We start from the raw sequence: 18940 nt of genomic DNA on the forward strand, positions 1-18940 counted from the left end.
ATTGGGTTTAAGGCTTGACCTTAGAGAGAGAAATGTAGCCAGTAAACCCAAAGAAAAAAAGGCAGTTTTTGGGCATGGAGTTTACCTTCCCCTGGGCATAAAAGGTGGACTAGACCTCAGATACCCTTTTCCTCTCTAAATTTATGATCCTAAGCTCTCCTCAGTCTGAAGCAGGAACATGCCTTATAAAGTGTTTACTAGGTAACAGAAAGAACAATGAATTGGGATTCTCTGTTCTGATGCTTGTTAGCTGTGTGACCTTGGGCAAATCACTTCAGCGCTCTTTGCCTAATTTAACCCAATGATATGAAGCTCCTAGAGGTCAGGTCTCTCCTTCTGCCTCCATTTGTATTCTCAGCACTTATTAGCACAGTGCATGGCACATAGCAGGTACTTAATAAATGTTTACTGATTATCTACAAAATGAGGAAAATAAAATTCATTCCACCTGTCTGAAAGAGTTCATGTAAGGCAGAAATGAGACAGCCTATAGAGAATGTATTTTTTAAAACTTATAAATATTAGCTATTATAAAGAAAAATTGTAAAAACAGTGCCCCATAGTCCTCTAATACTTGTGGCCCTGCTCTGCACGGGGGGTGGACAAGGTGGCTGCTGGGCCTGGCTTCCAGTTCCGCCTCTGCCGCACATTCCCTGTGTGACTCTGGGCAAGTCACTTAACCCTTCTCAGGCTGGCTCTTAAATGGGGAAAATAATGCCTACAGCAGAGAGCTCCAAGGGTGGGTGTCAGACTCTGCCAACCTGGAAGGCCTGTATATAAATGGCTCTCGCAGTGTGTCACTGCTGCCTCGAGGATCAAACAAAACGTCTCCATTTGGCATTAAAGCTCTTTCACAAGCCCTGGGCCCAACCTGCCCTTCCTGCTTTATTATAAACCAGTCTCCCACAGTTCCTCACACTCCAAATTCCACTCCTTGTCCCCAGGCCTAGAATGTTCTCCTTCTTCCCTCTGATTCTTAGAATCGCTTGTTCCCTTCAGAGTTCAGTTCAAATGCTTTTCTGGATCTCCCCATCTGCCAATGCCTTCTTCCTCTAAAGAACTTGTCTTTATTTTGAGAGGTAGCCTGGCACAGGGGATAGAAAGCTGGTCTCAAAGCCAGGAAGACCAGAGTTCAGAGTAATCAGTGTGGCAGCTCAGACTCCAAGGCAGAGAGGAGCTGCTGAGCTGAATGGGTGGGGGGAGTTTCTGCATTGAGGAGCTTCTCATATTGAGGAAATCACAGCTCTGGTCCCTATCCTGCTTCTGTTAGTCTGTATACTAGTTAATAAATATGTATATGCTGTCTCTTGTATAGAATATAAGCTCCTTGAGGGTAAGGGCAGTCTTACTTTGGCTCTCTACTGCCAGCCCCTAGCACTGGACCACACACTTAATCAATGCTGCCTGACCAATTAATATGGATTATCAGTTTCATATTGGGAAGGACAGGAATGCCTTAAGAAGAAGGGAAGAGTTGGAAAAGTAAACTTTTTAAATGCATGTTTGGTCCTTCTCCCTAAAATCCCTTCAGAAAACCTTTTGCTTGCATTAAACTGCAAACTGTGAATATCATCAAGTACCAATGCCACCAGGCCCCGTTCCATCGTGTAGTTGTTTGAAGCAAGAGTCAGCTTGCCGGGAAAGGCGGCCAGGTCTTTATTTGTTCTGCAAAGTGTGATATACAGCAAAGGAGGTGTTTTAAAACCCAGTGGATTTTGCCTGGGGAGGTGAGAAATCAGAACAAAGAGCTCAGCTGTCATCTGTCAGGGTGATCTCATCCTGGGGACCCTTCCCAATATGACAGCAGATGCAGAAGCCCTAAGCCCTCACATGAGGGCATCAGCTTGCGCTTCATCAGCCTTTACAAGCTCAACAGCTCTCTCCTCTACAGACCCAAATCCATTTCGGCAGACTCTGGAGGGTTTCTCTGAGAAGCCAGGATCTCAAGGTTAGCAAATGAACAGGCTTTTTGAAGAAGGCAGGTTTTGGCATGTGGTTGTGGCTAGGCTTTTACCATAACAAAGAAAGGGATCCAAGCTACCAAGTGGCAGGAACCAGAGACCTACCTCATCTATGGCCAGAGAAGGCCTGCAGATAGTTTCTTTGGTTTGCTTGTATACCCTGGCACATTATCCTGCAGAAGCACCTAATCAGTACTTGTGGATTGAGAACCTGGGCTGCCCAGTCTTTGTCTGATTGAGACTCAGCTTTTTTAAAAAATTACTTAAGTACTTAACTCCTAATTATGTAATTACTCTGGCTATTTGGGCTCAAGGTATTTGCAAGTCTGGATGAGAAGGCAATGTAAGGAGGAGGGTTAAAGTCTAGTACTATAACACAAACGAGCTAAATTGAAACAAAAACCAGAATACTACTACGAATGAGAATGCTAAAAGCTGTTGGCCTCTATCTGGGCTGGTTAAGGTTCATATACAGGGGTCACCCTCGCTGGCTGAAGGAGGCAGAAGAGGCACTATCATATAGGGAGGTAGTTTGGTACAGATGAATGGCCCTGGAATCTGAGGACCTGGATTCCAATCCTGGCTCTGCTACTTACTACACCCTGTCAGCATTTGTAGACACAAGCATTTAACTGTTCTGGGGCTCAATTTCATCTTTTTTGCAAAAGGAGAGCATTGGACTAGCTGGTCTCTGAGGCTCCTTCCTGCTCTTTATCTATGCTCCCAAGAGGCTCAAGAATTGTTAGGGAATAGAAATTAAATTACAGTATGGGCATTTCAAGTGATGAAATGCATGGGAAAGAAATTAGATTAAAAAAAAACCAAAGTGGTTTAATCTTTGGTCACTTCAGAGCTGGGCTTTGTCAGATGACAATAACCATTACAATTTTAACATACTTTCAGGTTTCCAAAGTACTTCTGCCCCAACAAACTGGTGATGAAGGCATTGCTAACATCATAATTATACCCATTTTACAGGAGAGGAGACTGAGACTGAGGCTCGAATAAGCTAAATGACTTAACCAGGTTCACACATATCTAGGATTTTGAGGCCTCCAAGACCAGGCCCCTTCCTACAACACCACCACCTCTCAGATGGAGCTAAAATTCAGAAGTGAATCAAACAGGCTTTTCTCTCCAGGGAACTACTTCAAGTAATCTTTTTCATGTCTGAAAACAGGACAAGTGAATTTGTATTTTCAGGCTGGCATAAAGGCAGGAGGCTCAATCACAAACCTAAATGGAGCTTAGAGAAATGAGCAAGGGGCAGCCCCTCTGAGCTGGTTAGTTAGGACGAGTGGGAGCTTCTCTTTTTCTTTCTTGGCTCCCCTGTGGCTCCAGGTGTCCACGGAACATTCTCTGACTGATTTCAAAGCCTCCTTTCAAACACAAAAAGACAATTTTTAGCATCTGGAGGGCACAGAGTTCTACAATAAAGGGCAGTGGTGTAAGAGCAGATGATGGCGTCCCCATTATGTGAGCTCAGCCTTGTGGATCCTGCCAACACAAAAGCTCAACTCCTGGGCCAGTTTCAACCTGAGGAAGCTCTAAGGCTGATCCCAAACGTGGCTTCTGGCTATATAATGTTTTAGGAAGGCAGAACCTACAAAGGCTATCTTAAAGTACCACCAATTACCCTCCTTTGGACAAAGATATAGGAGTGGCACATGGGAAAGAATGTTGAATGGGGAATCAGGAAGACATGAGTTCAAATTCCACTTCTGATGCTTACTAGCTATGGGACTCTGGTAAAGTCACCTCATGTATTCACTCAATTTCCTCAGCTGTAAAAGTGGGGATTTAAAGGGAGTGGCCTGTACTCAATGAGCTCTAAGGTCCCTTCTGGCTCTAAATCTATGATCCCATGAGTAGAGAGCATGGAACTTGAAGCCAGAAAGACCTGAGTTGGTATTTTACCTCAGTCGTCTATCAGCTTGCTATGGGACAATGGCCAAGTTCTTTCATCTGAGCTCTGGTTTCCTCCAAAACACAGGGGAAATAATAGCGCATCCAACAAGATAATGTATTAAAGGCATTCTGTGTCATACATCATCACCACCGTCATCACTAGCACCATTTCACCAAACAAGATGGTTCTCCATTATGAGAGAGGACTTCTCTACAGGAGAAACCCATCACTGCCCAAGCAAAGGATAGCTGTAATACTTCACAGTCTTTTAGAAATGCAGCAGACTTGACATGTGTGAAAGGGGCCCTCCCACAAAGGCTCAAGAACACCCTGGCAGGCATCACTTAGATGACTCAACAGAAGGAGCTGTAGTGGGCACTTGAAGCCGAGGGGGGAGTTTAGGTTGGCAGACCGTAATTATGAAAATTGGAGCCTGTCCAGGACTCCAGTGTGCCAACGCCTGCCTAGGGAGGAAGTGCCCGGCTCTCTGATGAGCTGTGGCTTCTTGATTTCTGCAGCTTATCCAAAAGAGAACAAGGCTTAGGTGTAAATAGTGCTGGATTCTCCCCTCCCCCCACTCCCAAAAAGTGCTGCTGAAATGTAAGGAATGGTTTTCATCACTTTTGTAATCCTCAAGGCAACCCTGTAAAGTAGGCAGGGGAGAACTGTTATCTCTGTCATCAACATGAGGGAAAAGGGAGGACAGAAATGAAGTAGCCTGGCTAAGGCCAACCCGCTAAGGACCAGGGTAGGAATTCTGGCGTCCTCCTAGTTCAGCACCATGGGACAGCTTCAGGTAGAGTACCCCCTACCACAGTGCTGGAACACTGGCTCCATTCTCATCTCAGGGGTCCAATACTGGATGAGAATGGAGGAGAATGCACACTGAATCCAAACTGAGTTAATTTTAAAATGATGAGGAAGATAACAATAATGATAATCATAAAAATGCCTAGCTTTTTAAATTTACACTTACGATCTTAGATAAGAAAAAGATTAGATAAGAAAAAATGAATTTCCCCTTAGTTTCAGAGAGGAAACTCCCTCTGCTAAGACAGACGGGAAACTATAATTTAAGAGTTTCAGAGCTGTTTGGATGTTTTCAGCAGTTAAATGACTTGCCAGGGTCACCTCACCAACATGTGCCAGGGATGAGACTTGAGTCCAGTTCATCCTGATTCCACAGCTGCCTCTCTCCCTATGACACACTGTCTCTCACACCTGAGAAACACGTATGGCCTTAAAGCTCACAGAGTATTTTTACCAACTTCTTTTCCTCTATTTTTGGAGACAGATCAGCACAGAAGATTTAACTTGTTCCATTTTTCCAACTTGGGCTGGTTCGCCCATTCTCAGGCAGCCTGGTGGTCCTCTGCCCTGGGGGCTTGCTTCTGCCCAGAACTCCTGACCTCAAGAATGCACCTCACGCAATCCCTCAGTCTTCCCAGAAGCAGGGACTACAGGCATGTGCCACTCTGCCCACCCCACAGTTCACTTGAGCCTAAGGGTCACCCTGTGAGGTCTATGTTCTAGGTACCACTCTCCTTGGGCATTTAGGGGGCAGTGGGTGGAGCTGTTGTTCATCCTTTGCTCCAGAAGACATCAGGAAGGTGATGTCTTGACTTGCACTGAAATGGATTTAAGGGAGGGGTATCAGTGGAAAGTCATCAGCCCTGGCCTGGAGGCACGAAGATTCATCTTCTTGAGTTCAGAAATCCAGCCTCAGACACTCACGAGCTGTGTGACCTTAGGCAAGTCACTTCACCCTGTTTGTCTCATCTGTTTCCTCATCTGTAAAATGTGTTGAAGGAAATAGCAAACCACTTCAGTTTCTTGGCCAAGAAAACTCCAAAACAGACTCACCAAGAGTTGGACATGACTCAACAACAACCACAAAAGCAACTACTATCCTTATTTTAGAGATGAGAAAACTGAATGTCCAGAGAGCTTAAGAAATCTGTCCATGGTCACATTGCTAGTAAGTGTCAGCAGAGCAGGATTTGGTCCCAGGTCTCTCGAACACTAAGCCCAGCACCTTATCTACTACAACATGCTGGCCTGGTGTAAGGCAGGTGTAAAAAAGGCTAAAACATGTTATGTCACCCAACTTAGTGTGCACCCTGAATAATAGCAATAGAGAATGACACATCCCCTAGGGAGAGGGAAAAGTTAAAATTTAAAAATTTTCATCCTTTTATTAAGACTCCTACAGTAACTGATCCTTGTTGTATAACTGGTCCTTATTCAGCTGTTTTCAGCTGTGTCTGACTCTTTGTGACCCCATTTGGGGTTTTCTCAGCAGAGATACTGGAGTAGCCTGCCATTTCCTTCTTCTGCTCATTTACAGATGAGGAAACTGAGGCAAACAGGGTGAAGTGACTTGCCCAGGGTCACACAGCTAGTAAATGTCTGAGGCTAGATTTGAACTCAGGAAGATGAGTCTTCTTGAGCCTCCACTGTGTCATCTATCTGCCCCCAAACTGCCCCCTTGACATAAAGAATAAAGACTCTACCTCTACCTGTAAAGAAAAAAAAAGTATGCTTATGTCCTCTCTGCTTCTGTTTTCACAAAGGGGTATCTCTCCCTTTTCCAAAAAGGCAAATGCCCAACAAGATGAGTTCTGACAAGCCAGGAACAAAACCACGTGCCTGGGTCTATAGTAAACACCATGTGTCTGTTCCAACCATGCTGCACTGCAATCCCTGTCTACAGTTTTACGTTTAGAAGAATGCTAGAAAAGGAAAGGAATGGGAGCCTGGAATTCAGCACGGCAGACTGAGACAAGTTAAAAGGGGGCACGCTGAGTCTTTAAACACTCCTATTTGTAGTAGAAGACTGAGAAAATGGAAACATTCCTGGGATGGCTCTTTGTAGACCCCTCCCCCTGGTGCTGTGGTTTTTAATGAGGCATCGATTCAAAAAGCAGATGGGAAATTACATCACTGGCCTATAACAGCCAGAGTACCCTAGCACTGGTTTCTTGGATGAAGGGAGAAACCTTGGTTTCTTACATGAAGGGGCCTGCTCCATAGAGATGATTACAGAGATGAGCAAGACCTCTCAAGCTGAGCTTGGAAGGCAACATTTTTGTTAGGTTCATAAGATTTGGAACTAGAAGGGAACCTAGGTCCACTGACTCCCAATCCAGAGCATTTTTGATTTGATCTCTATTATTTTGCTCCCTTGAACATTTTAAATGTGTAGATAGCTCCTACCATTGGTCTCAGAGTCAGTGTGAGAAGGAGCCAGGAAGAAGGAAAGGAAAAATGCTAAAACTTTTAATCCTGAAACTGGCCACAGAGAGGGAAGCCAGAGAAGATAGGAGGTTTGCAAAGGTAATCTATTTCCTGAAGTCATTCACTTGCACCAAGAGAATTCTCTTCCACTGGAGCTAAAAGGGCAAAGAGAGTCATAAGTGGAAAGTTGAGGAGGGAACATGGAAGGGTTTCTTGTAAGAAAGGGGAAGTGGTGACTACCACCAGAATTCAGGACAAGGGTGTCACGTTTTTCTAGAAGGTGGGCTGCTGCTAGCTGAACCAGCCAACAAGCCATAACACACAGAGGGTAAGATGGGCTTCAGAAACTCCATTAAGCAGAAGTTGGTGCAATCAGGAGGAAGATAAGAGAATAGGAAGACCAAGAGGGCCTTCCATTGGAAGGAAACTCCATGGCAGACAAGAGAAATGAAACAGACAGATGGGGGGCTGCTGACATCTTTCTCAGTACTACCCACGGTCAGGCAGCACAATATGTGATTCAAAAGCATTACCCATTAAAATGTGTGATTGGGGACGAGCGTCCTCCATCAGTCCTGCCAAGCAACCTCACATCTCAAGCTGGATTACAGCACTTGTTTTTGTAAATGTTTGCAAACTAAATGGTAGTGCTGGCAAACAGGTACTGCTCCAAGAATGATGCTGTTTCCAGCCTTTCCCTTCTCCAGTCCTACACATCTGCCAAACTGATGTTCCTAAAATACAGATCTGACTTCTCTCTCTCTGTCTCTCTGTGTCTGTCGGTCTGTCTCTCTCTCCTCCCTCAAAAACCTTCAATGACTTCCTACTGCTTCTCACATAAATATGGCTCTCAATTACCTTTCTGGTCTTATTTCATATTACTACTAATCCCCTTCAAACACTCTATCCTAGACAAACTGGTGTGCTACTGTTCCCTGTGTTTAAGATTCCATTTCCCAACTCCATGCGTCTGACAAGTGGTCCCTCCATGCATCAAAGGCCTTTTCACAATTCTGCCTTGGGGAATCCCAGGCTTCCTCTGAAGCACAATTCAGTATCATCTCCTAAACTATGGCTTTCCTGATTGCTGTGGTTAGTAGCATTTCTCCCTTTAGAAATTACCTTGTATATTCTTTACAACCATAATATTAGCTTCATTCACGTAATGCTTTAACGTGTGCAAAATGCTTTATCTCATTTGACTCTCACAATAAACCTGAGCCTCATGCTATTATTACCCCGGTTTTACGATGAGAAAACTAAGGCTCAGATACGTTTAGTGACTCGCCTCAGGGTAAAAAAGCAAGAAACTGTCTAAGGCAGAATTTGGACCCATATATTCCTGACTCAGGGTCCAACATACTACCTACTGCCCATACCATGCTGCCTCTTAAGTAACTCCTCTGTGTTGACTTGTGTATAGGTTGTATCCTATTAGAATATAAGCTTCTTGAGGGCAAGGCCTACTTTGTTTTGCTCAGTATCGCTGAAACCTAACACTAGACCTGTACTATATAGCTAGGGAACTGGATTGAGCTGCAGGGAGTACAGAATTACACTGTAAGATTCTAGCTTAAGACTGTGATCAGTAAAATCCACTTTTGGGGGGCAGCAACTCTCACTACCAAGGCAGATCAGCATATGATCAGTATCTCAAAGCCTCAGGGGGTTACTGCCTGGGGCCCTGCAGCTTGCCCAAGATCACATAGGTGGTCACTATGGTAAAAAAGGGAAACTCGAACCCAGGACTTCTTCCTGAATCTAAGGCTGGCCCATTATTCATCCACTGTGTCATGCTGTGTTACTATAACTCAGATAGCTTTCTGTCCCACACTGATGATGCTGGGTCAGTCTTCACAGTAGAACACAGACTGGACAATGCCACCTCCTTTCTCTGTTTCTGTAACTGAATCAACAGACAAACTGGCTGGGTCAATGACCACCATTTGGGGACTGATTGGCTCTCCTGAGAGATTGCAAGTTCTTGGAGGGCAGAGACTGTTTCTTTTTTGTCTTTGTATCCTCGGACCCTAGCAAAGTGTTTGGCACATAGTTAGCACTTAATAAATGCTTGCTGATTGATATGTTAAGGTTTTAGAGGGCACTGTGACAGGACAAAGAAAGACAGCTAAGAATGCTGTTTTAGAAGAAGAGAGCAATGGTTTATTCATATTCCCCATATTAATGAAAGAACTGGCCAACTGCCTAAGCTTCCTCACTTCCATGACAGAATGGGGCCACTTGCTTGCAGCCAAAGCTTCAAGCTGCAGATATATAAGAAAAACAGCTCTCAAGTAAAATTGGTTCTACCTCCAGACCACAATGCCTATTGCAAAGGACATAAGTATTAGTGAAGAAGTTGCATAGTGTGCTAGAAAGAGTAATGAATTTAAAATCAGAAGCCTTGAGTTTAAAATCTCAGATTTTCCACTTATCTGTGTAACCTTGGGCAAATTCCTTCCCTCTTCCTGGTCTCAGTCTACTCATCTATAAAGTAAAATGCTGGACTAATCAGTCTATAAAGTCTCATGATCCTATGAGCTAACCTGCTAAGGTGGAGACAGAAGGGTAGAGTGAAATGGATTTTAAACTGAGAGTCAAGGAGAACTTGGCCTTGCACCATGTATTTGGGCAGGTCCCTTCTTCTCTGGAAGTATTAGCTTCCTCTTGTGTATGATAGATAGATGGACTAAGGAGTCTCTAAGGTCCTTTCTAGCCTTAATAGTCTATGAAACATGGCAGAAAAAAGACATGATCCTTCCCCCTCAGGGTCACACAGCTAGCAAACACCTGAGGTCAGATTTGAAATCTGGTCTTCCAGACCCCAGGCCTGGCACTCCACCCACTGCCTCAACAGCTGCTTCTGGCTAGGTTTTTGGTGTATGTGGAAATCAGGTGGATGGATGAGAGTGAATCTGTAATTTATACTGGAAAGACCATTCAAAGTGCACATCTTACTAAAAATAGTTCAAACAGCACCATCTCAGAGGTGATAGGGTCTGGTGTAAAGAGCACTAGGAGTCAAGAGGCCTGGGTTTTCATCTTACCTGTGTGTAATGCTGGAAAAAAAATCATTGAAACTAAGAAATGATTGCTAAGGACCCTTCCTACCCCAAAATCAAGGATTCATTTAAATTTTTAAAAACTGCAAATCATTCTGGATACAGCTGAAGACATGGTCCATGATCTTCCTTATGTCCTTTGGTAACATCTTAGTTTCACAGTTCTTAGGAACAGAGGATTTATGGGAGGCAGAGTAGAAAGGGCCCAGGTCTGAATTCCAGTTCTGCTATGTATTACCTGTGTTACCCTGAACAAACCACTTCCCCTCTATGGCCTGTTTCCTTATTTGTAAAATGGGGTGCAGGTGGACTAAGATGACTTCTGAAGGCCCTTTCATCTCTCCCTGCATGACTCTTTGGATCTACAGCAGAAAGAACTAGAAGAAGCAGTTAGGTAATAGAATGCAGAGGGTATAGAAGTCAGGAAGACCTGAGTCTGAATTCTGGCTCAGATGCTGGTGAGTTGTGTGGCCCTGGGCAAGTCACTTAACCCCTCCAAAGTCTCAACAGACACGATGATCCCTAAGGTCTCTTTGGGCCCCATGATCCCATTCTGGATACCATTCTTAAAGGAGCAGGAGACATACTCATGGAGGCAAGTGCTTGGTGGAGGGGCACTTTTATGATTTCTCTGAAGATATGATTAACCAAGAAAACGCTCCTGAGTTTGTTGGATGACTCTGCAACTTGAACTATACTGTCTTTGTTCCTTTGTTAAGAAGTCAATCAGGCATTTTTCACACATAAAAAAACAGCTCTCCCACCATGCTCTATTACATCAGGTTTGGAATAAATGCAGAATAACTGATCCATGAATCTTTGTAATTAAAGACACACACACACACACACACACACACACACACACACACACACACTTACTCTCTCTCTCTCTCTCTCTCTCTCTCTCTCTCTCTCGGCTTCCTTTAAGTTCCAATTAAAGTGTCGTTTTTACAGGAACTCTTTCCCAACCCCTCTTAATTCTACTGCTTTCCCTCTCTATGTTGTATATAGCTTGTTTGTATATGTTTGCTTGCTTGCTTGTCTTCCTCTAGTTGCTTGCAAACTGCTTGACTGGGACTGTCTTTTGCCTCTTTTTTTATCCTTAATCCTTATTGCAGGGCCCAGCACATAAAAGATGCTTAATAAAATGCCTAAATGCTTACACTCTCACTCTCTCTCTCTCTCTTTCAGACTTAAGTATTTTCTTTACTAGCCACTCCCTCCCAGGGAGGTCATTTAGAACAAAATGAATAAAATTAGTATTCTTTTCTACCAGCTAATCTTAAATTTATATGATAAAAGCTCATAGTTAAATAGTGCTTTATAGATTACAAAGGCCTTTCTCCGTAAAAACTCCAAGAAACGAGAAATATTATTTCCATTTTATAGTCTGAGAAATCTAATAAGAAAGTTCAGAGGTTCATCCATGATTGTAAGGGGCATAGCCAGGACTCAAAGTCAGATCTTCTACCTCACAGACTCAGAGCTGGAAGGGACTCGGAAATCACTTCACACAATCCCTTCATTTGACAAATGAAAAAACTAAAGCCTGACTTTCCCAGGGTCATTCATCCATGTGGTGAAAACTGAAGTCTAGCTTCGAATACAGGTCTTCAGGCTTCAGATCCTATGTGTTTTTTGTGTTATAAAACATGGTACGCTTCCATAAATTCTCCTTCAATGGTATTGAGTCTTCCTTAACACAGATTAATGCCCATGGAACAATAAAGGCCCTCTAGGCAAAGGCACAGTTAGTACCTTGGCCTCCCTGCAGAACTAACTGGTCACTCTCATGGATCAAGCAGGAAAGAGAAAGAACATAGGGAGGTAAGAAAGAAAATAATGATGATAACACTTTACATTTGTGAGTTCACAAAGTACTTTCACAAACATTCTCATCCAAAACTTACTGTGTTTGTTCTTCTTCTCAGGTAGAGGAGGCGGTTTCTCGGAGTCACCTGTTGACTCTGGAGCAGCAAAATCAGACACAAACTCAACAGGGGCTGAAGAGCCCCCTTGCTGGAAGGGGAGGACAGCAGCAAATGGCGTGAAAGATATTGGCTGGAGGGAGCCTGGGTTCTGGAGATCATCTTCCGTGATGTTGTCATATTGGGAAGGGTGCCGCTCATAAGAGACTCTACAGCTGGAGCTGTCCGTGGTCTGAGAGGCTGCACTCCTACGCTTCTTCTCAGGCAGGGCAGGAGGCATGTCTGTAGGATGCACAGTGGGCAGGGGATTGCCAAGTTCTGGTTGTGGGGAGTTGCCTGGTGGCAGCTGGAAAGCACGTCCATGGAAAGGAGAGCCAGATTCACCAACAGATTCCGGCAATGGGCTAAGGTTACATGCTACTTGCTGAGTTATCTGGTCAGCAGTGGAGAGGTCTTGCTGCAGAAATTCATAATCAGGATCATAGTGATCTACATGTAATTATAGGGAAAACAAATGTATCTGTTACTCAAGAGACTAATAGCAATTTTTCTCCTTCCCCTCTGCAATCCCCTTTACCACTCTCACCACCCTACCCTCTTTTTACAAACTCCTGAGATATTGAGAGAGAAAAAAATCTTTGCTCCATCCATGAAGCAGCTTAAAAAAATTTTTTTTTGGGGTGGTATGTTTTGCCAAGAAAAAAATAGCACTATCTCCCATTTATATACTCTCTTTACATTACAGGATTACAGATCCTTCAAAGAGACCTTAGAGTTCATTAAGTCCATAAGTATGTAATTAGGAAATGTTTAACAAAATAAATAAAAATTCAATAAAACATAGATAATGTTAATTTGTGGTTTTCTAAGTCAACATGTGGCCTGCAGGGATCTCTTTTTATTTGAATTGGACACTACTGATCTAATCTAATTCTCTTAATTTTACAGATGAGGAAACTAAGGTTCAGAGAGTCCAAGAATATTTTATGGAGGTTGATACCACTGAACCCTTGACTTTGGAGATGAAAGACCCCATAACCTGGGCTCCACACAGCAACTTTAAAAGTCCCCTTTATCAAATTAACAAATATGTTTTAGTTAGATATCTGTAAAAAGAAGCACCTCCAATTTCTTTCTTTTTAAAAAATTAATTAATTTTAAGATTTATTTTCACACAATGTTGGATTCCAAATTTTCTTCTCATCTCTCCCCTTCCCCCCAAAATACCACGCATTCTGATTACCCCTTCCACCAATGTGCCCTCCCTTCTAACACCCCTTCCTTCCCTTATGCCCATCTTCTCTCTTGTCCTGTACGGCAAGATAAATTTTTATACCCCATTACCTGTATTTCTTATTTCCCAGTTGTATACAAAAACTATTCTCAATATTTGTTCCTAAAACTTTGAATTCCAACTTCTCTTCCTTCCTCCCTCCCCACCCATCCCCACTAAGAAGGCAAGCAATTCAATATAGGCCATATATGTGTAGGTTTGCAAATGACTTCCATAATAGTCAAGTTGTGTAAGGCTAACTGTATTTCCCTCCATCCTATCCTGCCCCCCATTTCTTCTATTCTCTCTTTTGACCTTGTCCCTCCCCAAGAGTGTTGACTTCTAATTGCTCCCTCCTCCCATTTGCCCTCCCTCCTATCATCCACCCGCCTGCTTATCCCCTTCTTCCCTACTTTCCTGTAGTGTAAGATAGATTTTCATACCAAATTGAGTGTGCATGTTATTCCTTCCTTGAGCCAAGTGTGATGAGAGTGAGCTTCATTTTTTCCCTCTCACCTCCCCCCTAGCACCTCCAATTTCTGAAGAAGAAAATGTTTCTGCTGCTATTTTCAGCCATCCCCTTGTTACAGAATCAGTCAGCACTATAGGCATGCAAACCAGTACTGACTATGGAAAGTGTCAAAGGGGTAACTACCCCATGGAACATGTGCTCCTCCAAAGTGCCTGGTTTAACTGCTCTGTAATATACAGCATGCTGATAGAGTGGCATCTCATCCATTCCAAATGCAAAGAGTGTCTGAAATAGTTTTTCAACTTTTTTTACCGCTACCACTGAAATAAGTCAGTAGTTTTCAGTGCTGCCTGAAGTCCCACAGTATTCTATTGCTTCCTTAGAAGAAGATTTTTAAAGATTGGTTATAGTTTTAAAGATGGGTTATAGTTTTAGAAGTAAAACACATGACACACCGATAGTAGGACTGCCACTACAAGTAGATGATAAGCTTGATCCTGTAGGCATACTTACAGACCTCAGAGTAGAATAACTGAGTGCAGAGAGGAAAGAGTCAAAGTAGAGCTCATGCCCATCCTGCTTCCTCTGTTCCCCAAGCACCCCAGGCTCTCCTGTTCATGCTATACCTTGCACCTGAGGAATCCTCCCTCCCCCAATCCCATTCACATCTCTGGAGAGCCTACTCATTCCTAATGGCCATGGTCAAATGTCATCCACTTTAGGAACCAGATCTTTCTAAAGAGTCTGCTCCTCTCCTCTGATCTCAGAACAGAGTTGTGCCTAGAATATGAGAAACTCAGCATGTTTTAAGTGGAAGTAGATTTATCTATACACCTCTTACCTCCCATACTAGATCACAAACTCCTTGGGAACAGGAGCCACGTTTTGAATCTCGCACAGGGCAATGTAGGTGCTTTATACATTCTCGTTGATTAGTTGTGTTGTGGATGAGAAATAAACATGATCATAGTGGTGTTCATGATGGTGGTACTACTTGTAGTCAGTCTGCTGTTAGCAAAATTGGCAACGTTTGTTGAATGAAGGAAATATAGAGATACACAGGATGATACCAAAGTCTTCAAGTAATTTAAATTTTAAGAGCTAGTAAATATTTAGATAAATAAACATAGGAATAATAACTACATAAATACATAAACAATAAACAAACAAGTGTTAAAGAACTACTAAAGCTTAAAATTGCTCTAAGACTTTGGTGACACCTGGCACAGTGGCAGCCTAATTTCTGCTTCCATAAAATCCGACTCAGAGTGTGAAATTGAGAGGCTACAAGGCATGATGGATAGAATGCTGGACTTTGAGTCAGAAAGACCCAAATCTAAATCCTGCCTCAGATACACCCTAGCTGGGTGACATTGGGCAAATCACTTAAGCTCTTTTGGCCTCGGTTTCTCATCCACAAAACAAGGGGAAGGAACCTGATGGGCTCTAAGGTCCATTCCAACACCATATCTAATGATCCTATGAAATTTCTTTGCTGTACGTGAAAGCTGAAGCAACAAAATCTGAGGGGCAGAATTCTCAAGTCCATGAGCCAATGTGGGAGGAAAGAGACCCAAAGGAATAGGACTGTTAATTTTCATCAGTCTTATTATAAATGGGTTGTACTATAGGTATAGAAACCAATAGTGACAGTGAAAAGTTGCCAAAGGGCAAACTATATACCCAGAGGTTTCTGGCTTTAGTAGCTATACAACAGACTTGTCAGAGCCAGCTGAACACAAGCATGGACTCACCTAGTGTTTCACAGCTTGTATTTCTGGAGCACTGCCCACTGTCCCGGTCCAAGGAGGACAGCTGCTCATCAGACTTGCTCAGCTTACCAATACTGCTGCACGGGGAAAGGCGAGGGGACTCCCCACCATAAGAGTGGCTGCCTCCGGATAGCCTCCTCTGTGCATAACAGTCCACATCAAAGTCCTTGTGTGAGAAAGGAGGACAAATTCAAATCACTCTTGAGAAACAGCACTTGTTAATAAGGAAGGAGAAAGGCAGGGGAACTCACAAAGAAGGAGGGGAAAGTTCCTGAGAGCAGCCAGGTTATGATGTCCCCTCCCTCTTCCCCCTCTTACAAATAGGAATGGCAAGAGATTACAGAAGGAAGGTTGTCAGAATTGTATGACAACACACTGCCTTGGTGCCGTATTATGCCATGGTGGAAATCCTGAGTTCCTGAAAACTACGCCAAAAAACTACATTTTTTTCTTTGAATTATCAGTGCCTGGAATACAGCAGATGCTGCAAAAATGCTTACTGGTTGACTGACATGTTCACCCCCTCCTCCCCAAGTGAAAGGCCTTCTAACATGGGTACAGTGACAGACTATGGGCCTGTGATTCAGGGCTAGGTTGGCTAAGTGTGGAGAGGTTCGTCACTAGCTTGGCTGCTGGGTGAAGAATTTTTTAAACACAATGATGTTCAAAGACCCTCGTAAGCTTTAGAGAGGAGAAAAATCACTGTGCCTATAAACATTTAAGTGGCTATAATATCTACCACTTATATGATGAACAAAGCGCTTTCAACATACTTCTCCCACCTCCACTGCCACTGGATAGTTTAAGAATTATCCTCATTTCAGGAAAAGGGACAATAAGCTCAGAAACAAAGTGATTCTTCCAAGGGAGTGCAAAGCAGGTAGAATCTGGATTTGAACTCAGGTCCCTGATCTGCAAGTCTGGGGCTCTTTCCACCATACTGTGCTTCTCTGATTCATTACACAGTCTTGCCCAAGGGAAGGGGGAGGTCAGGTCTGACCTCTGAGGCTTCCTTCCATAGAATTCCATGGCATTTATGATTCTAAAGCAGGAGGTTCGGCACATGTTTTGTGTCATGGACCCATCCCTTTGGCAGTCTAGTGAAGTCTATGAATCCCTCCTTAGAATAATGTTCTTAAATGTATAAGATTAAATCCATAGGATTGCAAAGGAAACCAATCCTATTGAAACAAAGATATAAAAGTAATTTGCTACTGTTGTTCAGTCATTTCAGTGTGTTTGACTCTTCAATACCCCACTTGGGGCTTTCTTGGCTAAGATATTGGAGTGGTTTGTTATTTCCTTCTCGAGCTTACTTTTCAGATGAGAAAAATGAGGCAAACAGGGTTAAGTGACTTGCCCAGGGTCACACAACTAGTAAGTGTCTGAGACTGGATTTTGAGTTTAGGAAGAGGAGCCTTCCTGACTCCAGGCCTGGCACTCTATTCACTGTGCCACCTAACTGCCTGTCCCTATTCCAAAGTCAATTAAATAAATCTTTTTAGTAGAAAGTGGAGAGGCAGAAAAATGCCTTGTGAAAACAGGGTGTCTTGAGGCCCAGGGTTTAAATCCGTGCCTGCGTGACCTTGGCCAAATTACTTAATCTGTCTGTTCCTTTTTTTCATCTATACAATGGTGGGCGGGGAGGGGAGGAGAGTGAGGAGACAAACAGCAGATGATCTTGTAGGTGCCTTCCACTTCCAAATGGAGGATCCCACAAAGTTTCTCTAGTTAAGGTCTTTTTAGGTGGCCACAGGCCATTTCCATAACAACCACAAGCCAAAAGCTAATCCCATCTCCTGCTCTTCATGGCGGCAACACTATTACCTGTCTGTTGATTCCAACAGGTAAACTGGAGCCACTCGTGGCCCGACTCATGGGTGCTACCACAGCCACTCTGGTAGGGGATGGCGCTGACTGCCGCTTTTTGGGTGGTAATGCTGGCGGAGGACTGCAAAACAAAAGAAGAAGATGCCTCTTAAGAGACCCCAGCAAGAAGCAAGAGAACGTCTACTCTGAGTAGTCAAAAACACCCACAAGAATATTCCTTTTCTCTGACATAAGTTGATTGGCCCCCAAAATTCTTCTCCCACTAACGTGTCCAGATGCAACAAAGTCAAGCTGGAAAACTTTTCCAGTGACAGCAGAACGCAATCATAAATACTCTGCCAAAGTCTGGATAAATCAGCCACATTGTGAAGTCAAAACTTCACAATCCAGTCTTCACGCCTAACTGTGACTCTCACTTCTGCCAGATGAAGCCCTATAAATAACAAGAAACCCCAAATCAGGGACTCTTCTTCACTCAGAATCAAGTGCCTCAGCTTTCACACAGCTGAGATGAAGAGGTAGAGAAAATGTCGAATGAATATTTCATTTCAAAGTCATGAGGCCCAACTTTTAAGTAGCAAGGAACTCAAGCAAAATCTAACTTCTTCGCCAAGTCACATTACCCGCATCACTCAGGCTTTCCAGCCATCGATGCGCTGATGGTGGCAGGTGGAGGCTGCAGAAGAACTTGGAAAACAGGAGGCTGATGAGGGTCATGTTACCTATTATCCACCACTCGGATGCCAGGGAGGGGGGGCTTGGGAGGAGCAACCTCTTCATCTGTGGAGTCGGGAAGCAGCAGCTCCGTTGACTGGGACATGCCAGTTGTCTTGTTGAGAATCTCCATTTCTCGGTCAGTCAATGGGAGCTCAGGTTGGCTATAGAAGTTAAAGGAGAGATAGGGGTTATTGAGAATCCAGGTGGATGGATTTTCAGGGTATCACAGTCAATAATTTCAGAGTGTAACAGGGAAAAGCACTTTGGACCTGGGCTCCAGGCCTGGCTCTGCCAGGTGCTACGTGTGTAAGGCATTCCACCTGTCTGGGCCTCAGTTTACTCATCTATAAAATAAGACTGTTGAACTAGACAACTTGAGGTCACCCTTCAACTCTGAATCTATGCTCCTATGAATGCATATGCACAGAAATATGCACTAAGAAGAAAAGAAAGAAAAGTGCCTGGTTAGGACAAACCATCAGAGTCTTTTTAGAGAGAGGCAACACAGCATAGTAAGAAGGATGTGGGGCTAAGAATGAGGAGAGAAGGTAGAGTTCTAGCCCTGTTATCCCTCTCTAAAAGGGTCTCAGTTTCCCTGTCTGTAAAATTAGCAAACAATACCTTTTCAGCTTTTGTGGGTTCTAAAATTTTATATGCACAAATTGCCAAATGGCTTAAAACATACAACTAAAGCGCTTAACTTTTCCATAATATAGCCAACTGTTCTGGTACAATTAATAATGCGATACAATTTCCTTGACATCCCCCTCAATAAACAA

At 43.4% G+C, this 18940-nt stretch overlaps 1 protein-coding gene across 4 annotated transcripts in view; it reads right to left on the minus strand.

Annotated features, from left to right (window-relative positions):
• RAPGEF1 (Rap guanine nucleotide exchange factor 1) overlaps window positions 1-18940 on the minus strand; it is a 190326-nt gene that overhangs the window by 56212 nt on the left and 115174 nt on the right. For all 4 annotated transcript variants that reach the window (XM_072632772.1, XM_072632771.1, XM_072632770.1 and 1 more), the window contains 4 exons: window positions 18167-18322; window positions 17442-17565; window positions 15597-15780; window positions 12080-12586 (listed from right to left, as the gene is read on the minus strand). In XM_072632772.1, the coding sequence (XP_072488873.1) occupies window positions 12080-12586; window positions 15597-15780; window positions 17442-17565; window positions 18167-18322 (971 nt within the window). The remainder of the gene's footprint in view (window positions 1-12079; window positions 12587-15596; window positions 15781-17441; window positions 17566-18166; window positions 18323-18940) is intronic.

Source organism: Notamacropus eugenii, chromosome 1, assembly GCF_028372415.1.
Source record: "Notamacropus eugenii isolate mMacEug1 chromosome 1, mMacEug1.pri_v2, whole genome shotgun sequence".
Classification (NCBI taxonomy): Eukaryota; Metazoa; Chordata; class Mammalia; order Diprotodontia; family Macropodidae; genus Notamacropus; species Notamacropus eugenii.